The sequence below is a fragment of the Nerophis lumbriciformis genome, linkage group LG22 (genome assembly GCF_033978685.3).
Source record: "Nerophis lumbriciformis linkage group LG22, RoL_Nlum_v2.1, whole genome shotgun sequence".
NCBI lineage: Eukaryota > Metazoa > Chordata > Actinopteri > Syngnathiformes > Syngnathidae > Nerophis > Nerophis lumbriciformis.
Genome location: NC_084569.2, coordinates 41,555,363 through 41,569,902, shown reverse-complemented (window position 1 = coordinate 41,569,902; position 14,540 = coordinate 41,555,363). Strand labels below are relative to the sequence as shown.

Here is a 14,540-nt window from a genome sequence, read left to right as displayed (position 1 = left end):
TTTTGCCTGTTAAAGAAAGGAGACTGATCCAATGCAGCACAGACATTCGCGTGCCACGCTGTCACGACCCAGACGCACACCAGTGCGCAATTATATGGGAGCCGCGCTGAGCGCACCTCCAAGCGCGTCTCGCTGCCGGCGACGGCCGGGTATGGGCCCACGCTCCAGCGCCATCCATTTTCAGGGCTAGTTGATTCGGCAGGTGGGTTGTTACACACTCCTTAGCGGGTTCCGACTTCCATGGCCACCGTCCTGCTGTCTATATCAACCAGGGTGAGCCCCACCCCTTTCGTGAGCGCACTGCGCGCGGAGTGACCCCTGTTACGCGCCCCCGGCAACAGGGGTGGCGGGCAGGTAAGCTGCGCGGGCGGAGCACGCGGAGTGACCCATGTTACGAGCCCCCGGCCTCGGGGGTGGCGGGCAGGTAAGCTGCTTACCTGCTGCGCGTGACGCCGGCCGCGGCGAAAGCGGACGAGGCGGGGTGTCGGTGCGGTGGGCGCGGTGGTGACCCTAGACGTGCGTCGGGCCCTTCTCGCGGATCGCCTCAGCTACGGCTCCCGGTGGGGCCCTCTCGGGGGAAGGGGCCTCGGTCCCGGACCCCGGCGAGGCGTCCCTTCTCCGCTCCGTAAAAGTGTCTCTCTCTTTTTTTTTTTTCTTCTGTTGTGGCATATGCTGCAGGTGCCTGCTCGTTTTTCGTATGTGGGTAACAACATTTAACTATGTATATATATTTACCAATTGGTTTAACTGCCACCCGCAAAAAACAAAAACAAAAAAAAATATCTAATTAATCCGCCCGACCCGACCCGCGAGCGGATAAAATCTTTTTTTTTTTTTATTTCATCCGCCCGATCCGCGGATAATCCGCGGACTCCGCGGTTGTGTCCGCAAACCGTGCATCTCTAGTATGTATGTATGTATGTATGTGTGTATGTATGTCTGTGTTTTTGTATGTATGTGTGTATATACATATGTATGTGTATGTGTGTGTGTATATATTTATGTATGTGTGTATGTAGTATGTATGTATGTAAATATGTATATCAATCAAACAATCAAAGTTGACCTTCATCATAAATGTCTCAAAGGGCTGCACAAGCCACAACAACATCCTTGGCCCAGATCCCACATCAGGGCAAGAAAAAAACTCAACCCAATGGGAACAATGTGAAACCCTGGAAGTATATATGTGTGTGTATGTATATATATATATATATATATATATATATATATATATATATATATATACCGTATTTTCTGCACCATAAGGCGCCCTGGGTTATAAGCCGCGCCTTCAATGAACGGCATATTTCAAAACTTTGTCCACCTATAAGCCGCCCCGTGTTATAAGCCGCATCTAACTGCGCTAAAGGAATGTCAAAAAAACAGTCAGATAGCTCAGTCAAACTTTAATAATATATTAAAACCAGCGTTCTAACAACTCTGTTCACTCCCAAAATGTACGCAAATGTGCAATCACAAACATACGTATATCAACATGGACAGAGCTGCGTGAAAAAAGCCACCCGGCCTCTTCGCGTAAACTTAAACTTACCTTAACCACTCGCTCATCTTTTCTTCATCCATCCCTTCGAGTTAGCTTTTATGATGACGCCGGCTGGAAAGGTCTCTTTTGGCAAGGTCTTCCTTTTGAATATCACCATGGGTGGAAGTTTCTGGCCATTAGCATGGCAAGCTAGAACCACAGTGAAGGATGACTTCTCATTCCCTGTGGTGCGAATATTCACCGTACGTGCTCCCGTTGTATCCACAGTGCGGTTCACAGGAATATCAGTTGCTGTGAAATAGTAATCCGTGTGCGGATGGAGAGATTGCGTCTTTTCATGAACCGGATCCCTGACGCTTAGTAGGAGCCATTTTGTGGTCTTTACAGATGTAAACACACAAAGGAAATGAAACGTACGGTATATCCACGCGCTTTTTCTCCTTCTACGCGGGCGGGTGGTTGCTTACAGTAGAAGAAGAAGCGCTTCCTGTTCTATGGGGGCGGGTGCTTACCTTGGCGGTTGCTTGCGTAGAAGAAGAAGCGCTTCCTGTTCTACCGGGAAAAAAGATGGCGGCTGTTTACCGAAGTTGCGAGATCGAAACTTTATGAAAATGAATCTTAATATTAATCCATATATAAAGCGCACCGGGTTAAAAGCCGCACTGTCAGCTTTTGAGTAAATTTGTGGTTTTTAGGTGCGGCTAATAGTGCGGAAAATACGGTATATATATATATATATATATATATATATATATATATATATATATTTATATATATATATATATATATATATATATGTATATATATATGTGTGTATATGTATATATATATATATATATGTGTATATGTATATATATATATGTGTATATATATGTGTATATATATATATATATATATGTGTATATATATATATGTATATATATATATATAATGGCTATATAATTAATATAATCGAATATTAAGAGTATGTGAAAGTTTGATTCCTCCTTTGTTTACTTCCGTGACGACCTCCTTAAAGTTTTGTAATCAATCAGAAATATCAAGCAGCCAAAATGCGCCAAAAATGGATAAGTGTGGAGAGTGTTTTGCATTTTTCCCATCATGCACTGTAATGAGTTTGAGTGTCATTGTGACTTTTTGTTATGGTGTTTGGACATGTTTCATGATATCCATTAAGTTTGGTGAGCAGGTTGTGTCATGTGTGACAACTTTTTGTGTTGGTAGCATTTTTTTTCCTATTTTGTTTTTGCACCATGACTAGAGAAGGTTGTTTGCTTTGGGTCATATAAGTAATTGCTGTGCTATCGTTTTAAAATACATTAAAAACATTTGTTACTTTTTCCTCACGACGTGGAAGCGGCAGTTTGGACAGCTGTGTTATTTGCACGCTCCTGACATTGCAGATCAGCGCTGATGGATGAGAAGAGGAGGCTGGAGGCTCGCATCGCTCACCTGGAGGAGGAGCTGGAAGAAGAACAGGGAAACATGGAGCTTCTCAACGACCGCTTCAGAAAGAGCACCATGCAGGTGCGCCTGCTTTTCCTTCCTGTGTCCCTTCCCTCCGAGGTACCAGCCCTGCTCCGGTCTCCACAGGTGGACTCGCTGACGGTAGAGTTGAGTGCGGAACGCAGCGCGGGTCAGAAGAGCGAGAACGCCCGGCAGCAGCTGGAGCGGCAGAACAAGGAGCTGCGGGCCAAGCTGGGCGAGCTGGAGGGCTCGGTGAAGAGCCGCTTCAGAGCCTCCATCGCCGCCCTGGAGGCCAAGATCCTGCAGCTGGAAGAGCAGCTGGAGCAGGAGGCCAAGTAAGAACGCCACAATGGCCGACGTGGAGCCCTTTCAACTCTCCCTGGCTCTCCTCTGTAGGGAGCGAGCTGCCGCCAACAAGCTGGTGAGGAGGACGGAGAAGAAGCTGAAAGAAATCTGCTTGCAGGTGGAAGACGAGCGCCGCCATGCAGACCAGTTCAAAGAACAGGTAAGTTCTCTGGCACCTTAACTTATCTTAGTGCCGCAACTTGAGCAGGGATTGCCAAGCTCCATCTAGTGGTGCTTGGGCTCCATCTAGTGGTGCTTGAGCTCCATCTAGTGGTGCTTGGGCTCCATCTAGTGGTGCTTGGGCTCCATCTAGTGGTGCTTGGGCTCCATCTAGTGGTGCTTGGGCTCCATCTAGTGGTGCTTGGGCTCCATCTAGTGGTGCTTGGGCTCCATCGAGTGGTGCTTGGGCTCCGTCTAGTGGTGCTTGGGCTCCGTCTAGTGGTGCTTGGGCTCCGTCTAGTGGTGCTTGGGCTCCATCTAGTGGTGTTTGGGCTCCATCGAGTGGTGCTTGGGCTCCATCGAGTGGTGCTTGGGCTCCATCTAGTGGTGCTTGGGCTCCATCTAGTGGTGCTTGGGCTCCATCTAGTGGTGCTTGAGCTCCATCTAGTGGTGCTTGGGCTCCATCTAGTGGTGTTTGGGCTCCATTGAGTGGTGCTTGGGCTCCATCTAGTGGTGCTTTGGCTCCATCTAGTGGTGCTTGGGCTTCATCTAGTGGTGCTTGGGCTCCATCTAGTGGTGCTTTGGCTCCATCTAGTGGTGCTTGGGCTCCATCGAGTGGTGCTTGGGCTCCATCTAGTGGTGCTTGGGCTCCATCTAGTGGTGCTTGGGCTCCATTTAGTGGTGCTTTGGCTCCATCTAGTGGTGCTTGGGCTCTATCTAGTGGTGCTTGAGCTCCATCGAGTGGTGCTTGGGCTCCATCTAGTGGTGCTTGGGCTCCATCTAGTGGTGCTTGGGCTCCATCTAGTGGTGCTTGGGCTTCATCTAGTGATGCTTGGGCTTCATCTAGTGGTGCTTGGGCTCCATCTAGTGGTGCTTGGGCTCCATCTAGTGGTGCTTGGGCTCCATCTAGTGGTGCTTGGGCTCCATCTAGTGGTGCTTGAGCTCCATCTAGTGGTGCTTGGGCTCCATCTAGTGGTGCTTGGGCTCCATCTAGTGGTGCTTGGGCTCCATCTAGTGGTGCTTGGGCTCCATCTAGTGGTGCTTGGGCTCCATCTAGTGGTGCTTGGGCTTCATCTAGTGGTGCTTGGGCTCCATCTAGTGGTGCTTGGGCTCCATCTAGTGGTGCTTGGGCTCCATCGAGTGGTGCTTGGGCTCCATCTAGTGGTGCTTGGGCTCCATCTAGTGGTGCTTGGGCTTCATCTAGTGGTGCTTGAGCTCCATCTAGTGGTGCTTGGGCTCCATCGAGTGGTGCTTGGGCTCCATCTAGTGGTGCTTTGGCTCCATCTAGTGGTGCTTGGGCTTCATCTAGTGGTGCTTGGGCTCCATCGAGTGGTGCTTGGGCTCCATCGAGTGGTGCTTGGGCTCCATCGAGTGGTGCTTGGGCTCCATCTAGTGGTGCTTGGGCTCCATCTAGTGGTGCTTGGGCTCCATCTAGTGGTGCTTGGGCTCCATCGAGTGGTGCTTGGGCTCCATCTAGTGGTGCTTGGGCTCCATCTAGTGGTGCTTGGGCTTCATCTAGTGGTGCTTGGGCTCCATCTAGTGGTGCTTGGGCTTCATCTAGTGGTGCTTGCGCTCCATCTAGTGGTGCTTGCGCTCCATCTAGTGGTGCTTTGGCTCCATCTAGTGGTGCTTGGGCTTCATCTAGTGGTGCTTGAGCTCCATCTAGTGGTGTTTGGGCTCCATCGAGTGATGCTTGGGCTCCATCGAGTGGTGCTTGGGCTCCATCTAGTGGTGCTTGGGCTCCATCTAGTGGTGCTTGGGCTCCATCTAGTGGTGCTTGGGCTCCATCTAGTGGTGCTTGGGCTTCATCTAGTGGTGCTTGAGCTCCATCTAGTGGTGTTTGGGCTCCATCGAGTGATGCTTGGGCTCCATCGAGTGGTGCTTGGGCTCCATCTAGTGGTGCTTGGGCTCCATCTAGTGGTGCTTGGGCTCCATCTAGTGGTGCTTGGGCTCCATCTAGTGGTGCTTGGGCTCCATCTAGTGGTGCTTGGGCTCCATCTAGTGGTGCTTGGGCTCCATCTAGTGGTGCTTGGGCTCCATCGAGTGGTGCTTGGGCTCCATCGAGTGGTGCTTGGGCTCCATCGAGTGGTGCTTGGGCTCCATCTAGTGGTGCTTGGGCTCCATCTAGTGGTGCTTGGGCTCCATCTAGTGGTGCTTGGGCTCCATCGAGTGGTGCTTGGGCTCCATCTAGTGGTGCTTGGGCTCCATCTAGTGGTGCTTGGGCTTCATCTAGTGGTGCTTGGGCTCCATCTAGTGGTGCTTGGGCTTCATCTAGTGGTGCTTGCGCTCCATCTAGTGGTGCTTGCGCTCCATCTAGTGGTGCTTTGGCTCCATCTAGTGGTGCTTGGGCTTCATCTAGTGGTGCTTGAGCTCCATCTAGTGGTGTTTGGGCTCCATCGAGTGATGCTTGGGCTCCATCGAGTGGTGCTTGGGCTCCATCTAGTGGTGCTTGGGCTCCATCTAGTGGTGCTTGGGCTCCATCTAGTGGTGCTTGGGCTCCATCTAGTGGTGCTTGGGCTTCATCTAGTGGTGCTTGAGCTCCATCTAGTGGTGTTTGGGCTCCATCGAGTGATGCTTGGGCTCCATCGAGTGGTGCTTGGGCTCCATCTAGTGGTGCTTGGGCTCCATCTAGTGGTGCTTGGGCTCCATCTAGTGGTGCTTGGGCTCCATCTAGTGGTGCTTGGGCTCCATCTAGTGGTGCTTGGGCTCCATCTAGTGGTGCTTGGGCTCCATCTAGTGGTGCTTGGGCTCCATCTAGTGGTGGGCCACAACATCACTTCATAGTTACTGTTCACACTGGAAGGATGCAGTGGCCAAAAACATGAAATACACTACAAAAAAAGTCAAGATATAATAAACAGGAAGCAGAACAAAAAGTGAAGATATAGTAAACAGGAAGTAGAACAAAACAAGTGAAGATATAATAAACAGGAAACATAACAAAAAGTGAAGATTTGAGAAACAGGAAGCAGAACAAAAAGTGAAGATACAATAAACAGGAAGTAGAACAAAAAGTAAATGTATAATAAACAGGAAGTACAATAAAAAGTGAATATATAATAAACAGGAAGCAGAACAAAAAGTAAATATATAATAAACAGGAAGTAGAACAAAAAGTGAAGATATAATAAACAGGAAGTAGAACAAAAAGTAAATATATAATAAACAGGAAGTAGAACAAAAAGTAAATATATAATAAACAGGAAGTAGAACAAAAAGTGAAGATATAATAAACAGGAAGTAGAATAAAAAGTGAAGATATAATAAACAGGAAGTAGAACAAAAAGTGAAGATATAATAAACAGGAAGTAGAACAAAAAGTAAATATATAATAAACAGGAAGTAGAACAAAAAGCAAATATATAATAAACAGGAAGTAGAACAAAAAGTGAAGATATAATAAACAGGAAGTAGAATAAAAAGTGAAGATATAATAAACAGGAAGTAGAACAAAAAGTGAAGATATAATAAACAGGAAGTAGAACAAAAAGTAAATATATAATAAACAGGAAGTAGAACAAAAAGCAAATATATAATAAACAGGAAGTAGAACAAAAAGTGAAGATATAATAAACAGGAAGTAGAACAAAAAGTCAAGATATAATTAACAGGAAGTAGAACAAAAAATAAATATATAATAAACAGGAAGTAGAACAAGAAGTGAAGCTATAATAAACAGGAGGTAGAAGAAAAAGTAAATATATAATAAACAGGAAACATAACAAAAAGTGAAGATATAATGAAAAGGCAGTACAAGAAAAAGTGAAGATATAATAAACAGGAAGTAGAAGAAAAAGACAAGATATAATAAACAGGTAGTCGAACAAAAAGTAAATATATAATAAACAGGAAACATAACAAAAAGTGAAGATATAATGAAAAGGCAGTACAAGAAAAAGTGAAGATATAATAAACAGGAAGTAGAAGAAAAAGTGAAGATATAATAAACAGGAAGTAGAAGAAAAAGTGAAGATATAATGAACAGGAAGTAGAACAAAAAGTAAAGATATAATAAACAGGAAGTAGAATAAAAAGTGAAGATATAATAAACAGGAAGTAGAAGAAAAAAGTGAAAATATAATAAACAGGAAGTAGAACAAAAAGTGAAGATATAATAAACAGGAAGTAGAACAAAAAGTGAAGATATAATAAACAGGAAGTAGAACAAAAAGTGAAGATATAATAAGCAGGAAGTAGAAGAAAAAAGTGAAGATATAATAAACAGGAAGTAGAACAAAAAGTAAATATATAATAAACAGGAAGTAGAATAAAAAGTGAAGATATAATAAACAGGAAGTACAACAAAAAGTGAAGATATAATAAACAGGAAGTAGAATAAAAAGTGAATATATAATAAACAGGAAGTAGAACAAAAAGTAAATATATAATAAACAGGAAGTAGAATAACAAGTGAAGATATAATAAACAGGAAGTAGAACAAAAAGTAAGAATATAATAAACAGGAAGTAGAACAAAAAGTGAAGATATAATAAACAGGAAGTAGAATAAAAAATGAAGATATAATAAACAGGAAACATAACAAAAAGTGAAGATATAATAAACAGGAAGTAGAAGAAAAAAGTGAAGATATAATAAACAGGAAGTAGAACAAGAAGTGAAGCTATAATAAACTGGAGGTAGAAGAAAAAGTGAAGATATAATAAACAGGAAGTAGAAGAAAAAGTCAAGATATAATAAACAGGAAGTAGAACAAAAAGTAAATATATAGTAAACCGGAAACATAACAAAAAGTGAAGATATAATGAAAAGGAAGTACACCAAAAAGTAAAGATATAATAAACAGGAAGTAGAACAAAAAGTAAATATATAATAAACAGGAAGTAGAACAAAAAGTGAAGATATAATAAACAGGAAGTAGAATAAAAAGTGAAGATATAATAAACAGGAAGTAGAATAAAAAGTGAAGATATAATAAACAGGAAGTAGAACAAAAAGTGAAGATATAGTAAACAGGAAGTAGAACAAAACAAGTGAAGATATAATAAACAGGAAACATAACAAAAAGTGAAGATTTGATAAACAGGAAGTAGAACAAAAAGTGAAGATACAATAAACAGGAAGTAGAACAAAAAGTGAAGATATAATAAGCAGGAAATAGAAGAAAAAGTGAAGATATAATAAGCAGGAAGTAGAAGAAAAAGTGAAGATATAATAAACAGGAAGTAGAAGAAAAGGTGAAGATATAATGAACAGGAAGTAGAAGAAACAGATATAATATGAGATATGTTATTGTGTTGAAGGTGGAAAAGGCCAACTCGCGCATGAAGCAGCTGAAGCGTCAGCTGGAGGAGGCAGAAGAAGAAGCCACCAGGTCCAACGCGTCACGCAGGAAGCTGCAGAGAGAACTGGATGACGCCACTGAGGCCAGCGAGGGTCTGAGTCGGGAGGTCAACACGCTGAAGAACCGCCTCAGGTAAGTCCATTCACTTCCTGATAAATAGTATTCATCTTTTGCTCTTACCTGGTCACTACAGTACTAGTACTGTCCATGTAGTACTAGTACTGTCCATAAAGTACTAGTACTGTCCATGTAGTACTAGTACTGTCCATAAAGTACTAGTACTGTCCATGTAGTACTAGTACTGTCCATGTAGTACTAGTACTGTCCATGTTGTACTAGTACTGTCCATGTAGTACTAGTACTGTCCATGTTGTACTAGTACTGTCCATGTAGTACTACTACTGTCCATGTAGTACTAGTACTGTCCATGTAGTACTAGTACTGTCCATGTAGCACTACTACTGTCCATGTAGTACTAGTACTGTCCATGTTGTACTAGTACTGTCCATGTAGTACTAGTACTGTCCATGTTGTACTAGTACTGTCCATGTAGTACTACTACTGTCCATGTAGTACTAGTACTGTCCATGTAGTACTAGTACTGTCCATGTAGCACTACTACTGTCCATGTAGTACTAGTACTGTCCATGTAGTACTAGTACTGTCCATGTTGTACTAGTACTGTCCATGTAGTACTAGTACTGTCCATGTTGTACTAGTACTGTCCATGTAGTACTACTACTGTCCATGTAGTACTAGTACTGTCCATGTAGTACTAGTACTGTCCATGTAGCACTACTACTGTCCATGTAGTACTAGTACTGTCCATGTAGTACTAGTACTGTCCATGTAGTACTAGTATTGTCCATATAGTACTAGTACTGTCCCTGTAGTACTAGTACTGTCCATGTAGTACTACTACTGTCCATGTAGTACTAGTACTGTCCATGTAGTACTAGTACTGTCCATGTTGTACTAGTACTGTCCATGTAGTACTAGTACTGTCCATGTTGTACTAGTACTGTCCATGTAGTACTAGTACTGTCCATGTAGTACTAGTACTGGTCCATGTAGTACTACTACTGTCCATGTTGTAGTAGTACTGTCCATGTGGTACTACTACTGTCCATGTAGTACTAGTACTGTCCATGTAGTACTAGTACTGTCCATGTTGTACTAGTACTGTCCATGTAGTACTAGTACTGTCCATGTTGTACTAGTACTGTCCCTGTAATACTAGTACTGTCCATGCAGTACCCGTACTGTCCATGTAGTACTAGTACTGTCCATGTAGTACTAGTACTGTCCATGTAGTACTAGTATTGTCCATATAGTACTAGTACTGTCCATATAGTACTAGTACTGTCCGTGTAGTACTAGTACTGTCCATGTAGTACTAGTACTGTCCATGTAGTACTAGTACTGTCCATATAGTACTAGTACTGTCCATATAGTACTAGTACTGTCCCTGTAATACTAGTACTGTCCATGCAGTACCCGTACTGTCCATGTAGTACTAGTACTGTCCATGTAGTACTAGTACTGTCCATGTAGTACTAGTACTGTCCATATAGTACTAGTACTGTCCATATAGTACTAGTACTGTCCGTGTAGTACTAGTACTGTCCATATAGTACTAGTACTGTCCATGTAGTACTAGTACTGTCGATGTTGTACTAGTACTGTCCATGCAGTACTAGTACTGTCCATGTAGTACTAGTACTGTCCATGTAGTACTAGTACTGTCCATATAGTACTACTACTGTCCATTTAGTACTAGTACTGTCCATGTAGTACTAGTACTGTCCATGTAGTACTACTACTGTCCATGTTGTACTAGTACTGTCCATGTAGTACTACTACTGTCCATGTAGTACTACTACTGTCCATGTAGTACTAGTACTGTGAATATAGTACTAGTACTGTCCATGTAGTACTAGTACTGTCCCTGTAGTACAAGTACTGTCCATATAGTACAAGTACTGTCCATATAGTACTAGTACTGTCAGTACAGTACTAGTACTGTCCATATAGTACTAGTACTGTCCATATAGTACTACTACTGTCCATGTAGTACTACTACTGTCCATGTAGTACTAGTACTGTCCATATAGTACTAGTACTGTCCATATAGTACTACTACTGTCCATGTAGTACTAGTACTGTCCATATAGTACTAGTACTGTCCATGTAGTACTACTACTGTCCATGTAGTACTAGTACTGTCCATATAGTACTAGTACTGTCCATGTAGTACTACTACTGTTCATGTAGTACTAGTACTGTCCATATAGTACTAGTACTGTCCATATAGTACTAGTACTGTCCATGTAGTACTAGTACTGTCCATATAGTACTAGTACTGTCCCTGTAGCACTAGTACTGTCCATATAGTACTAGTACTGTCCATATAGTACTAGTACTGTCCATGTAGTACTAGTACTGTCCATATAGTACTAGTACTGTCCCTGTAGCACTAGTACTGTCCATATAGTACTAGTACTGTCCATATAGTACTAGTACTGTCCATGTAGTACTAGTACTGTCCCTGTAGTACTAGTACTGTCCATATAGTACTAGTACTGTCCATGTAGTACTAGTACTGTCCATGTTGTACTAGTACTGTCCATATAGTACTAGTACTGTCCATGTAGTACTAGTACTGTCCATGTAGTACTAGTACTGTCCATGTAGTACGAGTACTGTCCATGTAGTACTAGTACTGTCCATGTAGTACTAGTACTGTCCATATAGTACTAATACTGTCCATATAGTACTACTACTGTCCATGTAGTACTAGTACTGTCCATATAGTACTAGTACTGTCCATATAGTACTAGTACTGTCCGTGTAGTACTAGTACTGTCCATGTAGTACTAGTACTGTCCATGTAGTACTAGTATTGTCCATATAGTACTACTACTGTCCATTTAGTACTAGTACTGTCCATGTAGTACTAGTACTGTCCATATAGTACTACTACTGTCCATGTAGTACTAGTACTGTCCATGTAGTACTAGTACTGTCCATGTAGTACGAGTAGTGTCCCTGTAGGACTAGTACTGTCCACAGGGCCGGCCCGTGGCATAGTCCGTATAGGCAAATGCTAAGGGCGCCGTCCATCAGGGGGCGCCACGCCAGTGCCACAAATGTTGGAGGAAAAAAAAAAAAAGTTGGTACTATTATTTCTAAATACAAAAAATAATCCCACGTTAATTAAAATGCAAAGTAAAGCCTATATAATAGAAATATTATATTATATTGTATCGTGACTCTTTTTGGACGTCACCACATCAAAAAATCAACACAAGATGTCAAAACGGCCAAAACTGTCAGGTGCCCAGGGAAGAAAAAAGAGAAAAGAAGAGGAGAAACGAGAAAAGACAGAGGTATCAGGTAGGTAACGTTAGCCTACATGAAATTATTTGTCTGTTACAGAATGTGATAGTAACCTGGCTTTTTAGCATTAAGCTAATGTTACATGATTCGGCAATTGCTAATCAATAAATAGCTAGTTCTGTTTTAACGTCGGGTTAATATTGTGGAGGGGGCTAAATTGTTATGGAAAATAATAATGTAACGTTAGGTAATTACAGTACTCCCACCTTACATTCCTCAGGGACATTTGTATTAGATCTTTTAAGCAGGTGTTTTTTGTTTACATTGTTATTGCCTTCTGGTTAGCTAATGTTTGCCCTGCAGGTAATAGTCACTTTTCCACCCCTTTATATATTAGGTATAGTTGTAAGCCTAGTTGTTAAAGTGCACATCATTAATGTTAATTAAGCAATATGTATGTAAAAAATATTGTATTTCATATATTCATTTTTAATTTTTTGCATTCATTTATTTATTCATATTTTTTTTTATCTTGTTAACTATTCTGATTGTTAATTTGCTTTCTTTAAGTAAAAAAAAAGGTCAAAGACAAAGCTATTCGGTTTCTTGTGAGGATATACACTTCACTGCCGATGTGGGGTGGCGCCACCTAAAATCTTGCCTAGGGCGCCAGATTGGTTAGGGCCGGGCCTGACTGTCCATGTAGTACTAGTACTGTCCATGTAGTTGGTAGATAGGTACACAACAGTTGAACAAACATTATTTTCCATCCATCCATTTTCTACCGCTTTCCCCTCTCTGGGTCGCGGTATATATATATATATATATATATATATATATATATATATATATATATATATATATATATATATATATATATATATATATATATATATATATATATATATATATATATATGAATATTGTATATATACATGTGTGTGTATATATATGTGTATGTATGTATGTATGTATATATGTGTGTATATATACACATGTATATATGTATGTATATATATATATATATATATATATATATATATATACATGTATATATATGTATATATATATATGTGTATGTGTATATATATATATATATATATATATATATATATATATATATATATATATATACACATGTATATATATTTGTGTGTGTGTGTGTATATATATATATATATATATATATATATATATATATATATATATATAAATATATATATGATCATATACAGTATACAAACCCCAAAAGCAGTGAAGTTGTCAGGTTGTGTAAATGGTAAATAAAAAGAGAATACAACAAATCCTTTTCAACTTATATTCAATTGAATAGACTGCAAAGACAAGATATTTCATGTTCACACTGAGAAACTTTCTTCTTTTTGGCAAAGAATCATGAACTTAGAATTTAATGGCAGCAACACATTGCAAAAAAGTAGTCAGAGGGGCATTTTTACCAGTGTGTTGGTAAAACTGCACAGATGTGTACATGTATGTAAATAATATGCACGTATGTGTACATGTATGTAAATAATATGCACATATGTGTACATGTATGTAAATAATAATAATAATAATAAAGTATGTTGTCTGTGTAGGCGTGGAGGTCCCATCAGTTTCTCCTCCAGCCGCTCAGGCAGACGTCAGCTTCAGGTGGAGGGAAGTTCCTTGGACCTGGTGTCGGACGAGGAGCAGGAGACCAAGGCGACGGACAACAACGCCAACGAGACTCCGCCTCCTCCTGCGCAGGAATAATTAGCAGATAAGAACACAAAAGAGACTTTGGACTCCATCTTGGCGTGTTCCTTAAAGACGCCAGCAGTCGTTGTCCCTCCCAACAAGCTTTGCCTTACTGGTCCTGGTCCAGGTCCTAGTCCAGGTCCAGGTCCTAGTCCAGGTCTTCATTCATCTCAGTCCCAGTGCCTACTTTAGTCCTAACTTATTCTCCTAGATAGAAGATCTTTTCTTTTCTTTGGTGCCTTCTTTCACTCCCTTGCAGCTCCTGTCCTGTCATATATATACAGGTAAAAGCCAGTAAATTAGAATATTTTGAAAAACTTGATTTATTTCAGTAATTGCATTCAAAAGGTGTAACTTGTACATTATATTTATTCATTGCACACAGACTGATGCATTCAAATGTTTATTTCATTTAATTTTGATGATTTGAAGTGGCAACAAATGAAAATCCAAAATTCCGTGTGTCACAAAATTAGAATATTACTTAAGGCTAATACAAAAAAGGGATTTTTAGAAATGTTGGCCAACTGAAAAGTATGAAAATGAAAAATATGAGCATGTACAATACTCAATACTTGGTTGGAGCTCCTTTTGCCTCAATTACTGCGTTAATCAAATCAAATCAAATCAACTTTATAATGCGGCGTGGCATGGAGTCGATGAGTTTCTGGCACTGCTCAG

General features: G+C 41.1%; 1 protein-coding gene across 2 annotated transcripts in view; it reads left to right on the top strand.

Annotated features, from left to right (window-relative positions):
• LOC133615346 (myosin-10-like) overlaps positions 1 to 14,134 on the top strand; it is a 215,291-nt gene extending 201,157 nt beyond the window's left edge. For both annotated transcript variants that reach the window (XM_061973878.2, XM_061973877.2), the window contains 5 exons: positions 2,911 to 3,034; positions 3,101 to 3,309; positions 3,371 to 3,479; positions 8,740 to 8,912; positions 13,718 to 14,134. In XM_061973878.2, coding sequence (XP_061829862.2) covers positions 2,911 to 3,034; positions 3,101 to 3,309; positions 3,371 to 3,479; positions 8,740 to 8,912; positions 13,718 to 13,874 — 772 coding nt within the window. In that variant the 3' untranslated portion in view covers positions 13,875 to 14,134. The remainder of the gene's footprint in view (positions 1 to 2,910; positions 3,035 to 3,100; positions 3,310 to 3,370; positions 3,480 to 8,739; positions 8,913 to 13,717) is intronic.
• Positions 14,135 to 14,540: the final 406 nt, after the last annotated feature.